The sequence below is a fragment of the Cebidichthys violaceus genome, unplaced genomic scaffold (genome assembly GCF_023349555.1).
Source record: "Cebidichthys violaceus isolate CVI_PGR_0920_01 unplaced genomic scaffold, fCebVio1.0.p SCAF_7, whole genome shotgun sequence".
NCBI classification, from domain to species: Eukaryota; Metazoa; Chordata; class Actinopteri; order Perciformes; family Stichaeidae; genus Cebidichthys; species Cebidichthys violaceus.
The window spans coordinates 15,373,578-15,395,112 of record NW_027176927.1 but is presented as its reverse complement, the minus strand read 5'-3'; the positions used below and the strand labels follow the sequence as shown (position 1 = coordinate 15,395,112).

Below are 21,535 nucleotides of genomic sequence, written 5' to 3'. Positions count from 1 at the left end.
CCCTTATGAATACCCAGGAAATCATTAAGAGCCAGAGGAAATCCTTTACAATGTTGCCCTGACCTCACCAGCTTGGGTTGGTCTGAAACGGAGACAATAGTGTGAACAGGATGGGGACTTTAGAGGAAGGTGGTTAAAAAGTAACAACAATACACAAGACAGCTGGACCAATAAATCACTGTTCAGCTCCTCTGTGTGGTTTCTGATACAATCTGAGTGACACAGAGTTTTAGGGGTTCACTGTTTTTTAATGACTGAGTTATATCCATCCATGCAGCACCTCAGGCTTGATAATATATTAAAACAAACCTTGCTCCCTCTAAATGAGGACACTATTTAAACTCCAAATCATGCTTCTAATGTGAAAAATTATGATTTTATGATCACAAATGATCTTTATTACTGTAGATTGTTTCTGTTTTTTTCAATATTTGCAATCAGCCCATTGAAGAAACATAAAAAACAAAACACTGAATCTACAATAATAAAATGAATTTATGTTTCTTCACTATTTGCATTCCGCATATTGTGAACTTTTCCCCTGCTTTTGAATCGGTATCATAGACTGGATTATTGATATTTGCTCCTGCATGGTTTCTTTGGCTTTAAGAAATCTGCCACTGCCACCTAGTGGAGGAACTTTATCTAGCAGGTGCCAGATGGAGGATCATGGATTCATTCTATTTGTTTATTATATGTTAGTCAAACTGTCAAGAAATAAGCCTGACCATATTTTGAATGATACCAAAAATTGTATACAATGTCGCTAAATAATTAACATTACACTGAAACATGAATGAAAAATCAACTAGGGGAAGATGGTGTATCATAGGAGGTGTAGATAACTGGTTCTTTTATTTGTCAGTTTACATTTTCCCTCCTCTTTTAGCACAGAAAAGTATTAGATGGTGCATGCCATGTTCACAGAACCTCAAACCTTTATTGAGCAAAGCTTTCACAGAGAAACACAAGCAGCAGAGGATGCAGGCAGATATCAGTGGTGCTGTATATTAAAAAGAGACTAGTTCAGTGGGCTGAATGTAAAGCGTCCTGCATCCATTCTCCATCTAATCCCCTAAAGGGAGCAGAGGCTAATGATGCCTTGTGGTAAATTTGCATTCACACACACCCACACAGTCATATGTTATGTTATGTTCACACTGTCAATATCAAGGTGGGACCAACAGCACATCCCACTGTCCAAAACAATATGCATGGTACCAGTACGGTGTCATAACATTCAAGAGCTTAATGCCAAAATACCGTGTATGAAACAGAGCTTTTGATTTCACTGAAGATGAATTCATTGAGAAATGCCATTGTAAGGGTAAATGGGAATCTGCAAGGGTATAAACAGTTTCTCCCATTGGGCAAAGACATTCTTAATAACAACGAAGCACCTATCAAGTTCATTATCAAGCTCATTTCAGAGGAGGTGGACACTTTATGGATCTGTGGAGTTTGGCATATTGTTAAATTCCAAGCGTGCGTGCGAGAATGAGTGGGTGTGCGTGAGAAAGATACAGATGGGATACGTTGATATCTCGAGGAGTCTGTGGTGTAGGTACACCGACTGTCATTCTTCACAAAGACACAGAAACATCATCATCATGACATCATCAGGAAACACTGCAAATGTCAGTCTACAGCCAACTCACAACACCGACAGCTTTCACAAGAAAATGGTTGGAGTCAAATTTCAAGAACTGAAACGTTAATCAATTACAAACAAAAAGTTGAAATTGTACAGTGCAGTACAATACAATCTTTGTATGTACTTCATCTACCATGATAGATAGATAGATAGATAGATAGATAGATAGATAGATAGATAGATAGACTTTAAGAAAAAAAATATTTACAAAGTAATAGCCATATTCTCACATTTGCTCTAAAAACAACAAATTAATTCAACTCTCAAGATGAGTGTTAATGATGTTTGTATCCACTGATTATACTGATAGTGGTGAGTACTGGGGGTGTGGTGTGTTGTGATGTGGTGGTGAGGTCCTCGAACCTCTCGGCCTTCAGGGTTGGGTGTCTGTTGGGTGTCTGAGGAGGGTCAGGGTGGGGCAGGGAAAGGGGAGGGGCTGGATGGGGGGGACGTTGATGGACCATGGAAGTCAGGACTTGTGCGAGGCTCATGCTGTCAGCTCTTCCCTCAGCTCTTTGTTCTTGCGCACCAGAGCTGCATGTCTCTCCTGAAAACAAAAGAACACAACACACACACACAGAGAGAGAGCAAGAGAGAGAGAGTGAGAGAGAGAGAGAGAGAGAGAGAGAGAATAGTAATCATCAGGCGCCATCCAAACATGGTTATACCCGGTCTAAAGGTGGATACAAAAAGAAAACACAAACTGAGATCTCTGCATTTCTTACCTTCTCCTGTAGACGCTCCATTATGGCTGCCAGATGGGCGTCACGGTTCTCCTTGATCTGCTCCATCTTCATCTGGAGCTTCTCCTCGGCCATCTTGCTGAAGTTGCTGTTCTCTTCCATGGCCTTTAGCAACACGTCCCTCTCATGGTCTCGTTTTTCTGCCAAAGCCCTCAGCACCTGGGCCTCCTGATACTAAAGACCCAGAGCAAAAAAATAAATATTAGAGCATCTGATTAATTTTGAATAGTTTAAAATACAATACAACTTTCGCTTTTTAACACACAAAGCCACAGGTAAAATACTCACCTTCCTCCGGTCTTCAGCAGCCTCAAGTTTCTTCTCAATGTCCTCCAAGGAGATATCCCTCTTTGGGGGTGAAGGGAGGTTGTGAGCCACATCTGACACTGGAGACAGAGGCTTGAGAATCACCTCAAAGGCCTGGCCAGAGGCTCGCTTGTTTATAGCTTTCACCTCCATGTCTGTAAATCAGACAATTATGATGATGATGCCAACAAAAATCAATGTCCAATAACACAATATAGCAGTCCAACAACATGTCACTATTACTACCGTCTGTATTTACAAGGCAAACCAAAACATCCATGGGGACAATTTGTTGGTTTCAAATGAAAATCAATGTTTGAGCTGATCCATACCTTCAAACTCACGCACAAGCTTGTTGCGTGCCTCTGGGTAGAAGCAGGAGCAGATGAGGGAGAAGACAGACAGCTCCTTCATCTTCTCTTTATAAGCTGTGGGAACATAAACATAGCATCCTAGTGAGTCTCTCCATGTTACTCATGAAAACAAAACCACAGAACACTGTACAACAATGTCATGAATTCATAAATATACTTGAGATATTTCCAAATTATGATATTTCCAAATTAGAAAAGAGAAATCAATTAGCATCACATGATCGATGCATCTGAAATGTATATAAATGCCCTGTTGTTTAACAATGAATTGGATAAATCAATAGTATTCTTTTCTCGGATCTTAAGACATTTGTGACTCATTTGAATCAAGAGTGCCTTTTCTAACATCCCCTTGTAATCTGTCTAAACTCAGAGAATAGACAGGCCAGTGCAAGATTTTCAATTTCCTGTTGTCTCAGCAAATTCTGCCATCATGCTCACAATACCAAGAAGCATGTCTATCTGTCTGATAAACCTACCTTATTGATGAGTGTTGTCGTCATAGCCGTCAAATGCAGCTGATAAATGATCTTGGCTTTTACACTAGATCTGGGGTAAGATGTGCTTTCATCAATTCCTCTCTGACTATTTTTAATCTCATCTGCAAATTCTGTCACTTTTTCCATGCCCTCTCCTGTATTTGTCAAAGTGCCCACGTGGCTGTTGAGAGAGGACTACAGATTGTCAGTGCTGCTAAGCCTTCTGCTGCAAAGGCCAGTGTGTGAAGCGGCCCCTTGCTGCAGGGCTGGCCTGCCTCCCACCCTGCCATACACCTGTCTCCTCCGCTACATCTCTGCCACCACACATACCATATTGAAGGCAGCCTGCACACCCTGCTGTATTTTACAGGGACCAAATGGGTTACTTATATTAAAGCACCGCTATGTGTACGGAGGCTAAACAAACGCATGAAAACAAATGTGCTAAAATGCGTGGCCTACAACAAAAACTGTCCATGAGGGGAGATGACTAATGCAGGCTATAGTCTTATCTGTTAATATAAGATTCCGTGTGCTAGCTCATACGCCTAATTTGCATTTGTGTAAAGGCCAATAGCGTATTTCTTTTTTTTTGCAAGATAATTAGCAGCATATTGTGCACAGCGGGTGGTGTCTCATTAGCAAGGAAGAAATAAGGAAAGTTATAGACACGAATTAAAGGAGCAATCCCAAATAAATGATCTGATGAAACAATCGCGTACAGGAGAGGTTTTAGGTACATAAACGCGTTTAAACATATATAAATAACCATAGCATTTACTATTGCAAAGTATTATGAAAGTCAGACGGATGAAGCCCTCTCAGCTTTGCTGTCGGACAAATGGTCGGCAGCACAGCATCTTGGGTGGGGTCCGTCTGCATTATGCTGCATGTTGGGGCCGCTGTAGCATGAACCGCAGGTGCGGCGTAGTAAATAAAGCTGTCATGGGCCAATCCGTGTTATCGAATTAAAAACCGTTACACAACATACGATCAAAGCAAATGAGGAGCAATACATTGACGTAGATGAGGATAATAAAGGAGACATTTCAGTAACCTGCACGGAAGATGCTGGGCTTTCAAGCCCACATTCTCGCTGTCATTAACAGAGTCTTGCGCTGAGACAATAGGCTCACAGTCGATAGAAAAAAAAATCAAGGGGATTCAATATATAGTTTTAATCATTCAAAATAGAACATTTCTGAGTGGAGCTTTTACAGAAACACGACTTTCACAGAAATACGACCACCTAGACAATACCGGGCCGACATGGGCTCTATACAGAAAGGGTCTGTCACAAGTCCATCCATCCATCCATCCATCCATGCATTGGTTTTATCAAGACCATTCTCAACACGCTTACCGGTTGCTGTTTTGGCCATGGCTGATGTATTTCTCCGCAGAGGATGCTGTAGCTCTGTTCAGGTGAACGGTGATGCTGCTTAAGGCACTGAGTCAGCGAATAGACCGGGGTAGGATCAGATGGCGAACAGGAGGTGGGCACGCACGGGAGCGCGCAGGCAGACCCTCCTCTATAGTCCTCTGACGCGCAGAGCGCTTTTCAGCATGCAATATGTGACCATGTAGCCTACTTAAAGCTGGCGATTAAAGCGCAGACACAGGAAGTCATAAATGTGTTCTTCAGATCGGATACTTGCGACTTGTTTCATTGGATCCACATTTATGAGAAAATAAGTCCGCAGCATCAATGTGTAATGTCATTCTAAGAATACACATGATTGATCTTAAGATAATACAACAGACTACTTTACTGTCTGCTGTGAATTGTGAGTATTTGTCTCAAATAATAGAAATGTTATTAGTCAGACCGTCCAGTTCAAACGTTGACGTCATCTCACATCAGTGTTGGCCTAAGTCAGTTATTTAACACATCATCTAAAAAACCTTGTGTATCTCAGATAGATATTTGCAGGAATTCAGGTTGAACCCAGTGAAACCAGTTGAATGTCATGACAGCATTGCTGTTCATTGTCATTAAAACTACACATAAGCAGTGTGATCTGAAGACAGGAGGCAAATGTTCTTGAGTGGGTGTAAGTTTAGGAGAAGGAATGACATCTGTGTCAGCCAAATGTATAGAACTCAATAGAGATCGTCTTCAGGAACTTCACTGTATTCAAAAGGTCAGTGGTCACGATGTTGGTGATACGGCAGCAAACCTCCTGTTTTACACATAGTGCTTCTTCCACCGAGAAAAAGCTGTAGGATGTTGCAAACCTGCTACTCATAATGAGTCATAAAACTGCATGAGAATTTATTAGTGTTAAGACATTCAGTGGACATTCTTCTCAAAAATGGATTGACATTTGTTGCAGTTTTTAGGTTCTGAAGGCAACATCTAGAAACATTACATTAGCCTAATTGTACATTGCAACATACATTTTGCATAAAAACACTCTGGATGATACCACAACCAACACCATCATAAGGGCACAAATTTATCAGCGTCATGTTTTTGTTTTCGTGAAACAATGCTTTAATGACAGTTTGAGGTCATTTTGTTACAATACCATTGTAAGCAGACTTACCAAAAGAAGTAATTCAGGTTTTATGGATAAAAAGCTTTACATTTTGTATAAAACAAAGGCAGCCTTAAATAAGACACATTTGATGACTATGCTGCTACATAACATGTAAGGTTCAATTTAAATTCTATTTAAGTTAAAAACAACAGAGAGATAGTGCCTTATAACTCTAAATTATGAGCATAGGTGTAGCCTTCAAAGAGATGCCGTTATTGGGTTTATCCCTGCGGGGCGAGGTGGGTGGGAGATGGTTGATAATTCTTTAAGGTCAGTAATGCACATTTTAAAAGAGGATCGCTACTTGTAAGTGACTAGGCTGTGCCTGCTATGTATGTGCAGTGTCAAGCCTCTGTTTTGTGAAGGGAATGTGTATTGTGAAGCTGAAAACTGCTCAGTAGGAGCATAAGCAGACTGAGAGGAAACTGCTCTTTAGTAGAAAAGTCGGTGACCCTAAAAAGGGCGGTTGGGTTTCTGTTGCTCAGCTGGAATGAGACACATGTTCCCCGTATCCTGCCATTGCCACTGATGCTATTGTTTATGGGGTGGCTGGACCCCACAATGCTGTGGAGCTGCATCGGGGCTCCTGGCCACAATGGGGACGGAGAAAAACCTGCACATGAGGGGTTCCGTATCCCTCATCATCATCCGCCTCCAGCGCTCCCAACTGGTAGGAGGGAGAGCATAGAAGAGAGGGAGCTGAGCCAGCAGACTCCTGTGCATGCATGCAGGGAAAACCCAATAGTGACAGCTCTTAGAGGGCAAAGCCTATACGATATAGAAATATAATGTATTAAGAGAGTGCCAAAGAATAAGTACAAGTCAGTACATAATTAAAAAATGCAGTGACTAAGGGAAGTATTAAAATGTATGGCTATTGATCAGTAGGAAAAAAATGTATGTATGCTTGCACAACAATGTAATAACTGTTGCACTCAACTACAAACTGATTTTTTTCTTCAACTGCTTCTTAATGTAGTAGCCAACCAGTATCTGGGGACGTTGTTGGTAACTGTGAAGAACTTCTTGAGCGACGTTCAGCTGATCCCCGTTCAGCCGATCCAGTAATGTCACACAAACCACAGCAGCTTTACACAACAAGAAAGAAATGTTAGACACTCAAAGAGGTGTGAAGACAACTCTGTGTTTCTAGACACTGAAAAAGTCCTCATATCATGCTGATATTGGATTTTCTTACCTCGTAGACCACTCAGCTTGCACATAGCAGCAAAAACGGATGACTCCATTTCAATATTGCAGACTCCTGCTTCACTGGCTTTTTTGAGGTAATCCTGTTTATCCTTTTCGGTGTAGGAGCAGAAGGCACCATCCAAACGGGCTTGGCCTAGGTGGTTGACCAGACAGACAGAAAACATAGCAAAAGCTGAACATTTACTGAAATACTGTGTAAAATGTGATTCACACATCAATGCATCAGAAGTCATACCTTCATAGAAATCAAGTGTACACATGGTGTTGCCAATCACTGTCTCAAACTGGTTCAGCTCCTTGCTGCACAGCAACAGCTCCGCAGCCAGGCTTTGGTCAAGATCAGTATTGCGCACCACCGTCTTCCCCAGGATCACCTGCTCAAACTTGGGCAGGAAGGTGGCATCCATAGACTGCTTGGTGACAACAACTGTGCCAGGTTCGAGCCCTGAACACCAAAAATGACAAATGGGATAAACAAATTGTAGTCGAGAAAGTTTCAACTAAAAAGTATTTTTCATATATGTTCAAACAACATACTGGGCTCATACAGCCTATATTAAGTAAAATAAGTACCATGTTCAAATGAAAACTATCCAAAGAAATTCGTAAACCTTTTATAATTGATTTCAGTTAACATATGTCTTAAGTTCAACTTGTAATTCAATGGTACAGTCTATTACAAAGTAGTCATAATTGCTAGAACGGCCCCTTACCCACATTCTACCACCCTACTTCGGTCGCCTTTGCTCCGACCACACCCATCATCAAACTCGGCCTTCGTTTTGATCTCAACTACACACCTGTAAGGTTTCGTGACGGCATCTTGCACGGTTGTGATGCTATCGCGTTGACAACATCGACAAACATACATATAAAAACCTGAGTACTCTACTCAAATCCCCTCCTGTGGTAGTTCCCGCGGTGTCTCCAGGACCACATTTTGCATGATGACACACACATTTACATAGATTAACAAAGTGAAAACAATACCAGCCACTCGCTGTCACGCAATCTTATTCTTAAAACTGGAAAAATAGCAACAATGCACAAAAAGTCATATTGAATGACACTGCTAAGGGACTTTGGGCTCTCTCTTGTGGTAAAACTAAGAACAGGGGACAATACCAAGTACTCAAATGTAATTTACTGTATGACCACACTAACCAATCTCATGGCAAGGACATCTGACTACACAGGCAGTCTAGGTCAAGTCAAGTAATTTCCTCTTACAGAAGTTTGTGTTTGTTTGTAGAATCACAAGGAAACTAGCACCCTTGCTAACCCAATACATGAATAATCAGATGTATTATCATCATTTGTCATTCAGGAAACAAAAAGAAATATTTTGAAACAATAAGCTTACCTATTCCACCTGATGTTCCAATGCGAAAAATTGTAACATCTGTGCAATGAGCGTGATGGAGGAGCTTTATTAGCTCATGCAACATTATGGCAATAGATGGGATTCCCATTCCATGCTACAAAATAAAGCACAGACGAGTCACACACTATCAACATATCGTTTTTAAATGGAAGTACACTACGCACACAGATTATTATGATTAATACTACTTGTATGTCATAATCTTACATACACTGACAGACAGTACAGGGCCAACTTTGTACATAGCATAGCGGTCCGTTCCAGCACAGATGTTTGGGTACTCTGATTTGGGGTCCTCCATTCTGAGCTCCGCAGCAATGTACTCAGTGAAGGATTTCATTCTCCAAGGACTGCCCCCGACACACACAAACTGAAAGAAAACACGCACACACAAAAAATAAATATATATATTTATATATACGTATGTGTATATATTGTTTAACATTGATTTTATAGTATTATACAATATGTATATTGTATTAATATAGATTTGTATATGTCATAAAAATGATTACTTTGACATCACCAAACATAGCTGGTAGGTTGTGGGTTCCGGTTCCAAAACCAAAGTGGTAGAGGATGTCATCTTTCATTTCTTCCAGGTGTGGGTTGTGCACAAAAACAGGGCTAAGGGGGATAACAGATTTTAAAGGTTTAGCCTGATAATCAGATGGAATTGCCATTTCAATTCACTCCATTCAATCATTAAAATGTTTTTGTTATTTACTTCACCCTCATAGAAATTATTCTAATGAATTAATACATTTGTTCATACTAATTTATTAATTAATTATATACATTTCTAGTTTTAGTTATAGGTGAACCCAAGCAACTGAGTGTAGATATACTCTATACATAAATCAGAGTGAGAAAATGTATTGAGTGAGTAAAAGTGATTTAGGTGAAATGACCCTTAAGGATAAGTGTCACTATCTGTCAACTATTAATTGTAAACGACGAAACTTGAAAATGGAGTACTGACATTTAAAATAGATATGTAATTGATTAACTTTTACAGGACCAACAGTTTCTATATGCTTAGTCATCGAAACTTAACCGTACAGCCTAATGAGCCTGTATGAGCTCGGTCAACATGTAGGCCTATACATTACAAACACTTGAACTAGGGGTTTAACAGAGTGTAACGTTTCACCTGCTGCATGATTCGGTCCTCTTGTCGTCCTTTGGATTCATCTTCCTGAAAGAAAAAGCTGTGTGCGGGCAAACGACTCAGTGATCGAGAACAAAACGTTACAATTACAAACTGTCAGTGTATGCTTAACCTTACATAAAGTGAGGAATTGGCTTAACCTTAAACTAAAGATGTCTTTTACAAAATATGAACAACGTATAGTATTAAACAGGCATCGCAGCACACAGCACTTTGTCGCTCACAGCCGGGAAACAGTTAAGCTCCACCTACGTGATAACGAAACCAACAGATCCAAAAGCTACAATAAAACACCGGATAGACAATTACCTTTGGTATGTTGCTGATCGACTGTCGGTTCCTTGGTTTCTGACAAATTAATTTCGCCCTTGACAAATGGTCGACAGCATAACGTGAGCTTTCAGCCTACAATGATGTAACGCCGATGACGTCACAAGCGTCCTAACCAGTCTATTCATTGGATGTGGATCACTATGGCTCAGCACAAAGGTGACTAATGAGCATACGTGCAGTTACTAAATCCACTGATGTCCGCAAAGACAGCCACAGCGTGTCGTGTACATTCAAACATATCGTCTGTTTGTTTATGTTTTGGTGCCAGTGCTGATGGCCTCCATCCTCAAACCCACCATTCGTGTTTCTGGAGTGAAGAATCAGACTTTCGTGCTTTTTTTTCTCTCTGGGGTCTGTACAAATCAACACTTGGCTGATACCAACTAAATAACTGAAAAGAGACTTTGAATAACATCAGTGTGCTTGATATTGAGCGCCTTCAATAGACTTAGATTTTAAAGTGGTCCCGCATGGCTTCATTTTGAAATACCTGTGGTGATGAGTATTTATCTCCTTCTCATTCGCTGCATAGAAGGTGAAAGAAAGGAACAGCTTGATCATGTGGAAATATTCATTTGTAGTGATGATGTATAATGTGAAAAATCAATATCTAAAGTAGAATACAAGGATTGATGCTGTACAATTAAATCTGTCTATTTACAATTAATATTCGCCTGATGGATTTAGAATATTCAGTCTCACTTCAGCTCTGTTTTGGTCTCTACTAATTCCTGTGGGGAATCTTCACGCGCTACTCACAAACTTTGCTGGCCCTGTGGTGCTGGTCAGGTAGAGTACAGTGACTTTAATAGAGCATTTTTCCTCAAAATGAGGATGAGAGCCGAGTTGTGGGCCAGAAAACTAAGCAACAATCAGCCGAAAGACGATAAAATAGTAACGACTACTGCAGAGTTGTGTTATCTTTCTATGTGTGTTTTTTTACTAAATCGTTCTCATTACACATAGTCATTTGATAAATTGTTCATATATTCATAATTGCAGTTTAAGTTTAAATTTCATGTAAGAAAGAAAATGTAGTCACACAAAACTGTTGAGCCAAACATTCCTTTATAAGAGAAGTTCACATGTTTAGTGAGACACGTTAATATGATGAGTCTGCATTAAATGGCAATCCCCCATCCCCAGTTTCTTTAAACGAAACATACCACAGCTGACGAACAGCCATTAATGTCTTATGTTTAAAACAAACTTTCTTTTCAAAATATAAACAGAAATGTAAGCGAAAAGCAATTAAGTAAATCAAATGGTGTTTAGTATTATGACTTTGTGCAACTCCACCTCAAACTGTTATGAGTCACATTCACAAATAAACATGCAAAATTTAAGCAATAAGCAAACAAACAACAACAAAGAACTCTTTTGAGTAGTGAACACCAGTTCAAATTTCTTAAGGTGAGTGAAGCTTTTCTGCTGCCCTAAAAAACAGAAAATAATAATGGCAAATAATGAATATACTGTAATCGTTATACATTTAATTTGATCAAGATACCACACTGAACCTAACACCAATAGTAAAGCATACAGTAAGACAATGATAGTCAGACAACCACTAATGAGTCAAGGCTAATATACATTTCAAAAAAGATATAGTTATATACTAATGTGAATTAGCCTTCAGATAGTAATGTGCATTCAATTCAAATCCTAATCTAGATTGTCTCATTTACTTAAGTGTGAAAAAGGTTTTGATGAAGACACGATGCACTTACATTATACCATCAAACTCACACGTCTTCTTTTCCCCCATTCCACCTCATTTCATGAAGGTGCCTAAGATCTCTCTGATAAGATAGTATACAAACACAATTCAATCCAAACAGCAGTTATTATTCATAGAGGATGTCACCATAAAATTGAATAGCAACATCCAACTTACTGCCGTCATTAGGACAATGGAGTGATCGGGCAAGAATTCCGGCTTCTTCCTGGCCTCAGGACAATTTGCCAGACCAATTAAAAAATCTCTTGTGTAAGATATTCTGCCTATGAAAATATAGATAGAGATATATATATATATATATATATATATATATATATATATATACACACACACATTAAAATCAACATTACAAGAGTTCAAATCAGGAAATTCAAAAGAAAGACTAAATGCATTTTGCACCTTTATCTTAGTGTGAACATAGTGAGGTTAAACTTATAAAAACAGGATGAAGCACTATGTGACCAGTGAACATGTCCTGTTACAGAACACGGCTAATTCAGTGTTTGATGCAATTTGCTGTTTTGTTTTATGCCTGTTGCATATTTCTTTTGTGTGAAATGTCTTGTGTTGTTTGCTTTAACTTTTTTTTTTTGCTGTTTTCTTTGAAGTCTGTTTGTTCTTTTATCTGAAACGTTGTATGCTGACATCTTGGCTAGGACTCCCTCAAAAAAGAGATTTTTGTCTCAATGGAATGGAATAAAAGGTAAAATAAAATGTACTTTATTTAAAATAATAGTATTCTGTCAATGCATGGGCCTTTTGCCAAACCAATATTGTAACCAACAATTTGAGAACAATAACCTCCCTGCTGAAAGTAAACACAGAAGCATTACAATAAAAGCCATCAGTTTCCAGATGAGCAGAAACATAGATTCCATGTGTCATTAAAAACACTTTGTGTCTTACCTTTTTTCTGTTTGTGGAAGTTGACAATCTTGTAGAACTCCTCTATCCCAATGGTTGTCTATCAAGTTCAACGTTAGAATAGTTTTAGAAAACCTAAATTTGTCTAAATCAACTGCTTATCAAGCAGATGAGCTGAAATGATTAGTTGGTCGACAGAAATAATCAATAATTTGGATAATCCATGATATTGTTTGTCATTTATCAATCACAAATGCCAAACACTGTCTGGTTTCAGGCCCCAAATATCATGATTTACTACTTTTATTTTTAGAGATGATTAACTGAAAATTATGCAACCCTAAAATATTGTATCTTACCTCTTGATTCTCTTCTTCAATCAGTGCCTGGGCACATGTAGCAGGATTTATTTTGGGCTCTAAATGAAGTGATACAATTCTCATATGAGCACGCCATTATATACGGACACAATACATTTAAAATCAAAACCTTTAATATTCTGATAAGTTTTAACCAACTGGTACAGACTGCTTACCAATGTCAAAAGGGATGCAGCGGCGCAGGGGTCTGGCAGGCTCCAGATGTTTCTGGAGGATTCTTCTCCTGGATACCTCCATCCTGGTGTCAGTGAGGTTCAAACGCGTCTTAAATCTACTACACTCTGCAAGGCGTGCAAGGGCTACACTGAGTAGTGCTGCGTGACTACAGGCAGACACTTCAATATTTTAGAAATCAGTGCTTTGAAAAGTGGGGTTTGCAGACCATTAGGGGTCCTGTGACGTTATGGTGTTAACTCTTTAATTAAAGTCTGAGAATGTATTAGGATTACTATTTAGATGACAGATTGCAATTGATCTGACCAAATTCACTAGAGAGGTATGAAATAAAGTTAAAAAAAACATTAAATAAATATAAATTAGCTAGTGCATAAGTATCTTACATAATTAGTGTGAGTATCCATGAGCTACGTTAATTAGAAACAGGCGTATAATACCAGGAGTGTCCCAGTCTGAGTGTAGCTTAACAGCTAACGTGACCAACTCAACAGAATCGCCATAATATCGGCAATTAACCTCGTTTAAATAAGGTTAATTGCAAATTAATTCAACATAAATTAATGAACACTGTGAACACACACTTCAAATATTCTTTTAAAAAACATTTTCTAATTGGGAATGAAAGAAGCAACTTGTGCAGGTGGAACATGCTCGTTGCCCACCACAGTAATCTGTGGGCTGAACGATAACAGCAGCCGGCTAACTGTTACCATAAACGGTTCTGTTAAACGTCTACGAGTCACCGTTTATTAAAAGGTCGGAACTAACGATTGTAGTAACATTAAGGCCACAAAATAAGACTTTTAAAAAGTTAACGTTGAGTGATGACAAACGCTCATGTCAATGCAGCAGAAGTTTTAACTCTGCGAAACCATCATTCTAGCCAGCAACATGGGCCAAACAACTCGTACCGGAAAGTCACGAGTTCTCGACGAAGTCACTGCACTTTAAATAGAGGAAATTTTAGGATAAATGATTCACCTGTAGCTCTAAACGGCTCCTTCGGTGTGGTGGCCGCCTGCAGTGATCATCTAACTGGTGACATCTAGTCAAGTTAAAACCATAGCTTCCGGTTAACATTTTTCAAAATAAAATTGTTTTTTCTTTAGTACGTGTAAACCTATTGTCAACATTGTCAGACATTAGAGGAACTACTTTGTGTATTAACCCCTATGAGCACACTGCACTTGTTTTTGATATTGCACATTGTAAATGGTTGTCTTGAGTTTTACCCAGACTGTATATAAGAAAGGTTTACCTCAAACGTTATTCAACATGTCAGTGTGTTTACAATGCTGCAGTAGGGAATATAAAACTATTGTAAAATTGCCAGAATATTCACCAACTGCAATTTATTACAATATACATGTGTTTATAGTTACCTTTTGGATATGATGCTGAGATTCTTGCTGGAGTGAATATGGCACCTGTTCTTTCCGAGACTGCTAAAAGGTTTGGAATGAAACTCACGTGTTGCATTATTAACTAACATAAAGGGTTATACACAAGTTAAATATATTGTTAGGTTTATGACATTTTCTTTGCTTTACACCCAAAGATAAATATGTATACATGCATAATGATACATGTGTGTTAAGTCCATCTAACAGGAAACACAAGAGGAAACAAATCTCGTTCAATCATGTTAATTTTCTCTTTTATTAGAGGGAAATATCAGTTAAATATTTGAAACACGCATTACAGATTATCGCCGTGATCCCTCATCGTAGTGATTATTGTATTTTACAAAGCTTGCTATTGGACTGATGAGTTTTTATAAAAAAGGAAAACACTGTATACCCCATCTTAATACTAATACAGAAAACCACTTAAGGGTATCCCATTAAACCAAATCTCAACAGCTATCAGTAACTCAAGGTCTTTAATTGGTGATTAACCAGAACGTTATATACATACAGTTAACATGGTAAGCAAAATGTGTTTGTATTGCATGTGATAGATCTGTGAAGAAAAATTGACAACTCAAAAGGTATGCATTTTTTATGAAAACACTTTTCACACCAGCCACATATAGTAAAATGCAATGCACATACAATATTTGCAACACTATGTTGGAAGTTAAATCAAACAAAAACATGAGAATGAGAAAAACTAAAATCTAGTGCTTCACTTTAGTATGAGCATAGAACACAACACCCATTGTCAAACTATATTACCTAATCACAATAAAAAAATAAATAAAAATGCAGTAAGAAAAAAATATATATATATAGCTAACTTCACATAAAGCCATGCTGTACAAAAAGTCAAAATGAAGATCATATCAAAAAGAAAGAAAGGCCCATTGCTTCCCTTAAATCAATATTGTGTATATGTCCAAACTACACTGCTAGGGCATGCAAGGTGCCATGAAAAGAGAAGTCTCTTTCACACAAGTAACAGCTGGATTTTTCTCGGACCTATGGGTCTTCCACTCAGTTCCTCAACTGCTGTTACCGCCTCCTGACGAGACTCAAATACTGCAGTCGCGGTGCCATTAGATTTTCCAGTCTGGTCATACTGGATTGTGACAGATCCAGGAATAATGCGAAATCCGTAGCAAAAGTCATAGATTTCTTCACTTCTGATTTGAAATGGTAAGTTAAGCAGCTTAACGCAGGCGGTACCGTCAAAATGTTGCACTGGGGGAGCGAAGCCTCCACGAACACCATTACCTCTGTTTTGTGTGGTGTAAGGGCCAACCGTATAGGGCTCATAACCACAGCCTCCATAGACGTGAGCCTGTGTATTAGTATTTGGTATATTACCATCCGGAGGAATCCTAAAGCCAGGATATTCTGTGTCACCGGGGCGGTAGGATGCCTCGCTTCCTCTGCCTGAGTATCGCTCTTCTCTTGGCGGCGGCTGTTGCACAACTGTCTCTTGCACCAGCGGCGGCTCAACACCCAACTGCCGCATCTGAGAACGTGAAATACATTTCAGTATGACTTCTGACCCAAGAAACCGGTGTCCATTGAGCGAGAGTGCACTCATAGCCTCCGCCTCGGACCCGAAGAGAACCAAAGCCTTCCCAACTCCAGCACCTTCATGGTCACGCAATACAAACACCTTGTCCTCTGTGACATTAAACCCAAGGAAGAAGTCCATGATCTCAACTTTCCGCACATCAAATGGTAGGTTCCGCACAAACAGACACATTTTCTCTGAGTCATACGACGGAGGCTGATCTTGACCCATTTCAGAGTTTCCAGGAGGTCCGACATCCACGCTCTGAGATTCCAGAAGGGTGATCATTTTTTCTCTCGAGATTGGCCGTGTGAGGATCTGCCGGTTCAAAAACGGCCTTTTTTCAGGAGATAAGGCATCACAATAGTCACGCAGATTCTTGAACAGCACAAATGTGGATCTAGTTCTTCTCCCATCGCTGCCAATTAAGTACAGGATCTGGTCATCCTCAAGCTTTGCATTATGAAAAAGCCTTTTTATGTCTTCTTTTTCAGCTGCATATGACAGATTTTCTACCACAACGCAGTACTCATCATCAGAAGCAGCAGCGCCAGGACTCTGGAAAGCTGATTGTGACCTCACAGGAAGAGGATTTCTTGGCTGGCGAACAGGTGATCGGTCCCTTTCTAAGCCATCTGTAACCCGGCGCCAGTCTTCTGCTGTTGTTGGGGTAATCTCCACATACCTCGAGCCAATATATCCCCGGTCCCTCTTCATGGCTTCATTTGCATCCTCTCTTGTTGCAAATTTGACCAGACCTCTCCCATTTTTATAACCATTTCCATTTTTCAATAAGACAATTTCATCAATAAGTAAACCAAGGAAAAAGTCATGGACTTCCTTTTCGGTCACAGTGAAAGGCATTCCTTTTAGGAACACGTGTACAAAGTCATTATTGTTTGAAGCCTTCTGGTGGTGGAGGGGAGAATAATCTGATCTGCTAGCTGATCTCCTGCCCACCTCGGGGTCCACAGATCTTCTACCGCGTCTTGCATTCTCCTCAAGTCGCATCTTTGGATCGAGCTCTACATTCGCTGTACTTTTTTCAAGCATGTTCTGCATCTCTGCTTTACTACTTAGTAGCAACGCAACAGGTGACCCTTTGATGCAACCTCCTGACCGCGTCATGGCTCTTCTTGCATCTTCATCCGAAGCAAAGATAATGAAAGCTTCTTCTCGCTCCCCACCAATTATATGCACCCCTCCATCTGGAATTTTGAGGCCAGTGAAGAACTTGCGAATATCCTCAGAACCTGCTGTGACCCTTAGTCCCTGTAAACGGATGACGACCGCCATGCTGAAGTACAAACAACAGCACCTGCAGACAGAGGGGTATAGAATAGCATTATTGCCAACAGAGCTTTTCTAGCTCAGCTTCCACTTCCTGGCATTCCAATATAACGCCACTGAACTGGAATAGCAATGTGAGACAAAAGACATCAGAGACAAGGGACACCTGTGCAATCAGAGTCCACAACACTCGCTTCTACAACTGAGAAGGAATTCAAATGTGTGAGGTTGACATAACAATCGTACATATACCGTAGCTCACGCTCCAGAGAGTTAAGTACCAACCCACAATACAAAGCAGAACATCTTCCCTTACTTTCTAACTCAAACCCAAATTGTATTCACTTCATATTCAATCAAATTCCACGCAAGACTCCAACGCTTCAACAATGGGACACCCTTCACCAGTACATTCAAAAATGCAGTCAATCATTTCCCTATTGTCCTAGATCAATCTTATCAGATCCTTCTATTACATAACACCATAAGTTAAATACTAAAATTCAACAAAAAGTCAAATTCAAGTTGATCCGAGAACCACTATTCGCTCAACAGGTTAACAAATATTAATCTCGCAAATGAAATATGATTATGACCATTTTTAATAAAACAACATAGCTGATAAAGTTGATGCCCGCGGAGGCTAATAGACTGAAAATGTGTCACCTCACAGAATGCGACAGTCCACAGAGGACTCACAATGGCCATAATCCAGGTTTTGTGCAACACAACTGTAGGTCTGAGATTTTCAAGTTTACCACCAAGTAGTTCCACTTATTCAACCAACAAAATGATCAACACCACCAGGTATTTTTCCAATGTATTTGGAGGGTGCTTCAGAATGGGACAGCCTTGTTGATCCATCATAAATTAGGTCTTGAATTGCAGACTTCAGAAAAGGCAGTTCTTCCAATTGGGACACAGCTACTACCCAGCAAGAAAAATATCACCGTTAATAGCAGAAACTACGATCCAACCGAAGCAGCTCCAAATCGGTCACTCAACAGAACCACAAGCCAAAAAACACCAAAATTGACAATTAAAACCATTAGTACATAATTTAATTTAGTAAATGTTACTATTACAGTGTGGCGAAGCCCGCTATCAGTAGTTTTGCATGGTCAAACTAAATATATACCATCTGCTTATAGACCCTTTAACAGCCAATGTCATCAAAAACATGCCCCAGCCATAGACGAGTTAGCAAGCTTTAAACATTGAATTAAAACTGTTGACAGCATCGAAATGTCTGCTTGTTGCATGTTGTGTTGTCAAAATGAAATGGTTAGGTGCTTCACTCGTCAAAACACGTCTGCCTTTGCAAATCACAGTAATTATGATTTTGCTGGTAAAACAATATTCTATCTTAGGTATAATTTACTTGGTAAACACACATTCCTTCTGGGCAGTTACTGAACAAAATATACCAGCTACAAGGGACGCACAAATCGCGTTTGTCGCTGAAATCGGGATGTCTTGTCACTCAAAAGGTTCGTCGACTGCATCGCAACCTTGCTCTAACAAAATATCCCATTCATGGCAGAACAAACAATGTTGTGGATTGCATTGTTTGGCAATCTACACCACTGCTGCAGTCTGTTCATTCCAGAGGCTGGCGTTCTGGTTAATCCAATAGCGGCAGTGTCCCCTCTTGTTGCCCTTCCCCTGTCATGCTCTGCTCGCCTCAGCAACATTTCCTCTTCTGTATACTCTGGCGCAAACAGATAAGAGTATAGTCTAGCAGTTGTTCCGTAGAAAGTGTAATCGTCTTCTCTTCAGAGCTCCTATTCATTACATTTGGGAGCGTTTTATGTGCCGTCACGTAGCCAAAACCGTCTTCCACCCAGAAGTGAATTTATGACATATGTTTACTACATTCGTGTTTCATAATCCTTGGTGTGCCCTGTGGAATTTCAAAAACTCATAACTTATAAAGGCAATGCTATGATTCACAAACCACTCCACAATTTTAACACTATAAAACTCAGTGTTTTACTATGATGCACTACCTGCGGGTAGATTTTGATAGTGCACTAAAATGAGCTGAAACCAATGTGCCCATGGACAGTTGGGAAAATGCATTTTTAAATTACAACTTGCATGAATAAATAACATCAAATTCATAGGAATTATTTTTAAAAAATCCTGGGATCTGTGGTACCGGGAGTGCAACGGATGCTCCACCCTATTAGAACACGAAAGACGCTGTGGAAGTTTCTCCTCCGATACAACCTGCCACAAGGAAAAAACGTTTCAGGTAATTAAATGAAGTTAAACGGTGGATAACAGAGCTGTCGGTTGGCTAGCTCTGCGTCCACTCCTTCTTTGAGGCAGTGAAGACCGTTAACCTTTCACCTGTAAGATGATGTGTAGTTCTTGTACATATAATCCTGCCAGCACCTCTGATACAGCAAGCTGCTCAGTTGCATACCTCTGAACCAAAGCACACAATAAATTAGGGCTGTAACTCATTCTAACTCTTAGCCATCAGATTCAACACCATAATGCACCAGAGAGAAACCAAGGAATATCACCTATTGTTGTCGCAATACGAACTTTTAATAAGCATCGAAACTTCCGGGTTACTAGCGTTAGCTCTCATCGGCTAACGTTAGCCTATTGGTAGATCATGTCACAAGTTAGCATTACTCGCTGAGAAAAACGAGCAATGGTCGGTTAGCAAATTAAGTGCGCGACATGTAGCCAGCTAAATTGGCCACCAGCGAAGTAAAATTCAATACGAGGGCATTAACTTTAAAAATGCACTGTAAAAAGTACCGCCCTAGTTTAACTAACCAGGTCAAACAGCAACGTTACGACACAACGTTAGCTAGCTTGACACCATTAATACCGCCTGCATTTCATCCCAGACGCGTTACGTAACTAAACATACATAATCTGAAACTACTGTAACGTTGTGTGTAATTACACGGAGCTAAATATGTTAGTTAGCAAGGAAGGTGGTGTTTACGCCTTTCCCGTTCAAACAAAGCTCAACAAAATGTCGATGTAGCTAACAATAGCTATTGAAGCTAGCTAGGCCTCTAGCTTTAGCGTTTACTTATTTGATGACCAACAACGAGCTGAGAATGCAATCTTTATAAATATTAAAAGAGAATAGCTTGCTACCTAACCAACGACACAACTTACACAATCGACAAGCACAGAGACTCGTGCAAAAGCGAGATCGCGATCAGTCAAGTTTGGCTTCGTGTTGCTCTCCTCTCAAGGTGCGAAATGTTCTTCTTCCTCGACTGCAGCCCTGAAACCCAACGTGAGAGATGGATGCCGCCACCTACTGTATCGGGGGAAGTAATATTATGACTTTATGAAGAATTTCTGTATAGGCTATTAAAGCATGGCTATATAAATATATATGTAAATATGTACACCTGCCTGCTTCAGTGTGTCTTTTTCTACATGAGGCTACTACCCATCAACATGTTTTCCACTGTTTCATTGCAGTAACAAGGCACACGCTCCTCACAATACATCGTGTTGCATTGGGTCCTGTTTGTCCTAGTCTAGTTAATCCTACATTTACCTATTTCTCCCTCTGACAGACGTTCAAGGGAGCAAGATTATATTTAGAGATCTACAGACAACCTTCTCATGAATAGCTGTAAGACAAAGTAAGAATGTCTCGAGTGTTGTGTGGGGAGCACAAAATAAATAAAGATAATTTCATCTTGTCAGACCATGGAATTTGCTATGTGGCAAATTGAGAGTTGTATGTGTTGTTTTATTAGGTCTAAATTCAGAATAAAGTTGTTTGCATTTCGTGAAATGTCTTTTGTGACACCTTACCTTACGTCTCTTCTCAAACAAGGTAGTGTGATGGTTTCAAATGTATATGTAGGCTATTTTTTTTTGTATTCTTTAAATCGCTATAGTTGTTGATGGCTCGGACCCGCAGT

The 21,535-nt window shown here is 39.7% G+C and overlaps 3 protein-coding genes and 1 long non-coding RNA gene across 4 annotated transcripts; all 4 read right to left on the bottom strand.

Annotated features, from left to right (window-relative positions):
- Positions 1-920: 920 nt before the first annotated feature.
- stmn2a (stathmin 2a) lies at positions 921-5,072 on the bottom strand. The gene is made up of 5 exons (XM_068735755.1): positions 4,920-5,072; positions 3,036-3,131; positions 2,686-2,858; positions 2,380-2,571; positions 921-2,201 (listed from the first exon to the last, which is right to left on the bottom strand). Exons 1-5 carry the CDS (start codon positions 4,936-4,938, stop codon positions 2,142-2,144), a joined length of 540 nt encoding a protein of 179 aa, XP_068591856.1. The 5' UTR covers positions 4,939-5,072; the 3' UTR covers positions 921-2,141.
- Positions 5,073-6,029: 957 nt separating this feature from the next.
- On the bottom strand, positions 6,030-10,272 carry upp1 (uridine phosphorylase 1). The gene is made up of 8 exons (XM_068736224.1): positions 10,176-10,272; positions 9,849-9,906; positions 9,211-9,322; positions 8,907-9,065; positions 8,675-8,789; positions 7,547-7,756; positions 7,298-7,444; positions 6,030-7,187 (listed from the first exon to the last, which is right to left on the bottom strand). Exons 2-8 carry the CDS (start codon positions 9,887-9,889, stop codon positions 7,039-7,041), a joined length of 933 nt encoding a protein of 310 aa, XP_068592325.1. The 5' UTR covers positions 9,890-9,906; positions 10,176-10,272; the 3' UTR covers positions 6,030-7,038.
- A 1,350-nt stretch (positions 10,273-11,622) lies between these two features.
- On the bottom strand, positions 11,623-13,194 carry LOC137891354 (uncharacterized). The gene is made up of 4 exons (XR_011105338.1): positions 13,164-13,194; positions 12,847-12,904; positions 11,930-12,001; positions 11,623-11,635 (listed from the first exon to the last, which is right to left on the bottom strand). It is a non-coding gene; the product is annotated as an uncharacterized lncRNA (long non-coding RNA).
- Positions 13,195-15,347: 2,153 nt separating this feature from the next.
- On the bottom strand, positions 15,348-20,904 carry rbm12bb (RNA binding motif protein 12Bb). Its single transcript, XM_068735913.1, has 2 exons — positions 20,769-20,904; positions 15,348-17,646 (listed from the first exon to the last, which is right to left on the bottom strand). Exon 2 carries the CDS (start codon positions 17,622-17,624, stop codon positions 15,750-15,752), a length of 1,875 nt encoding a protein of 624 aa, XP_068592014.1. The 5' UTR covers positions 17,625-17,646; positions 20,769-20,904; the 3' UTR covers positions 15,348-15,749.
- Positions 20,905-21,535: the final 631 nt, after the last annotated feature.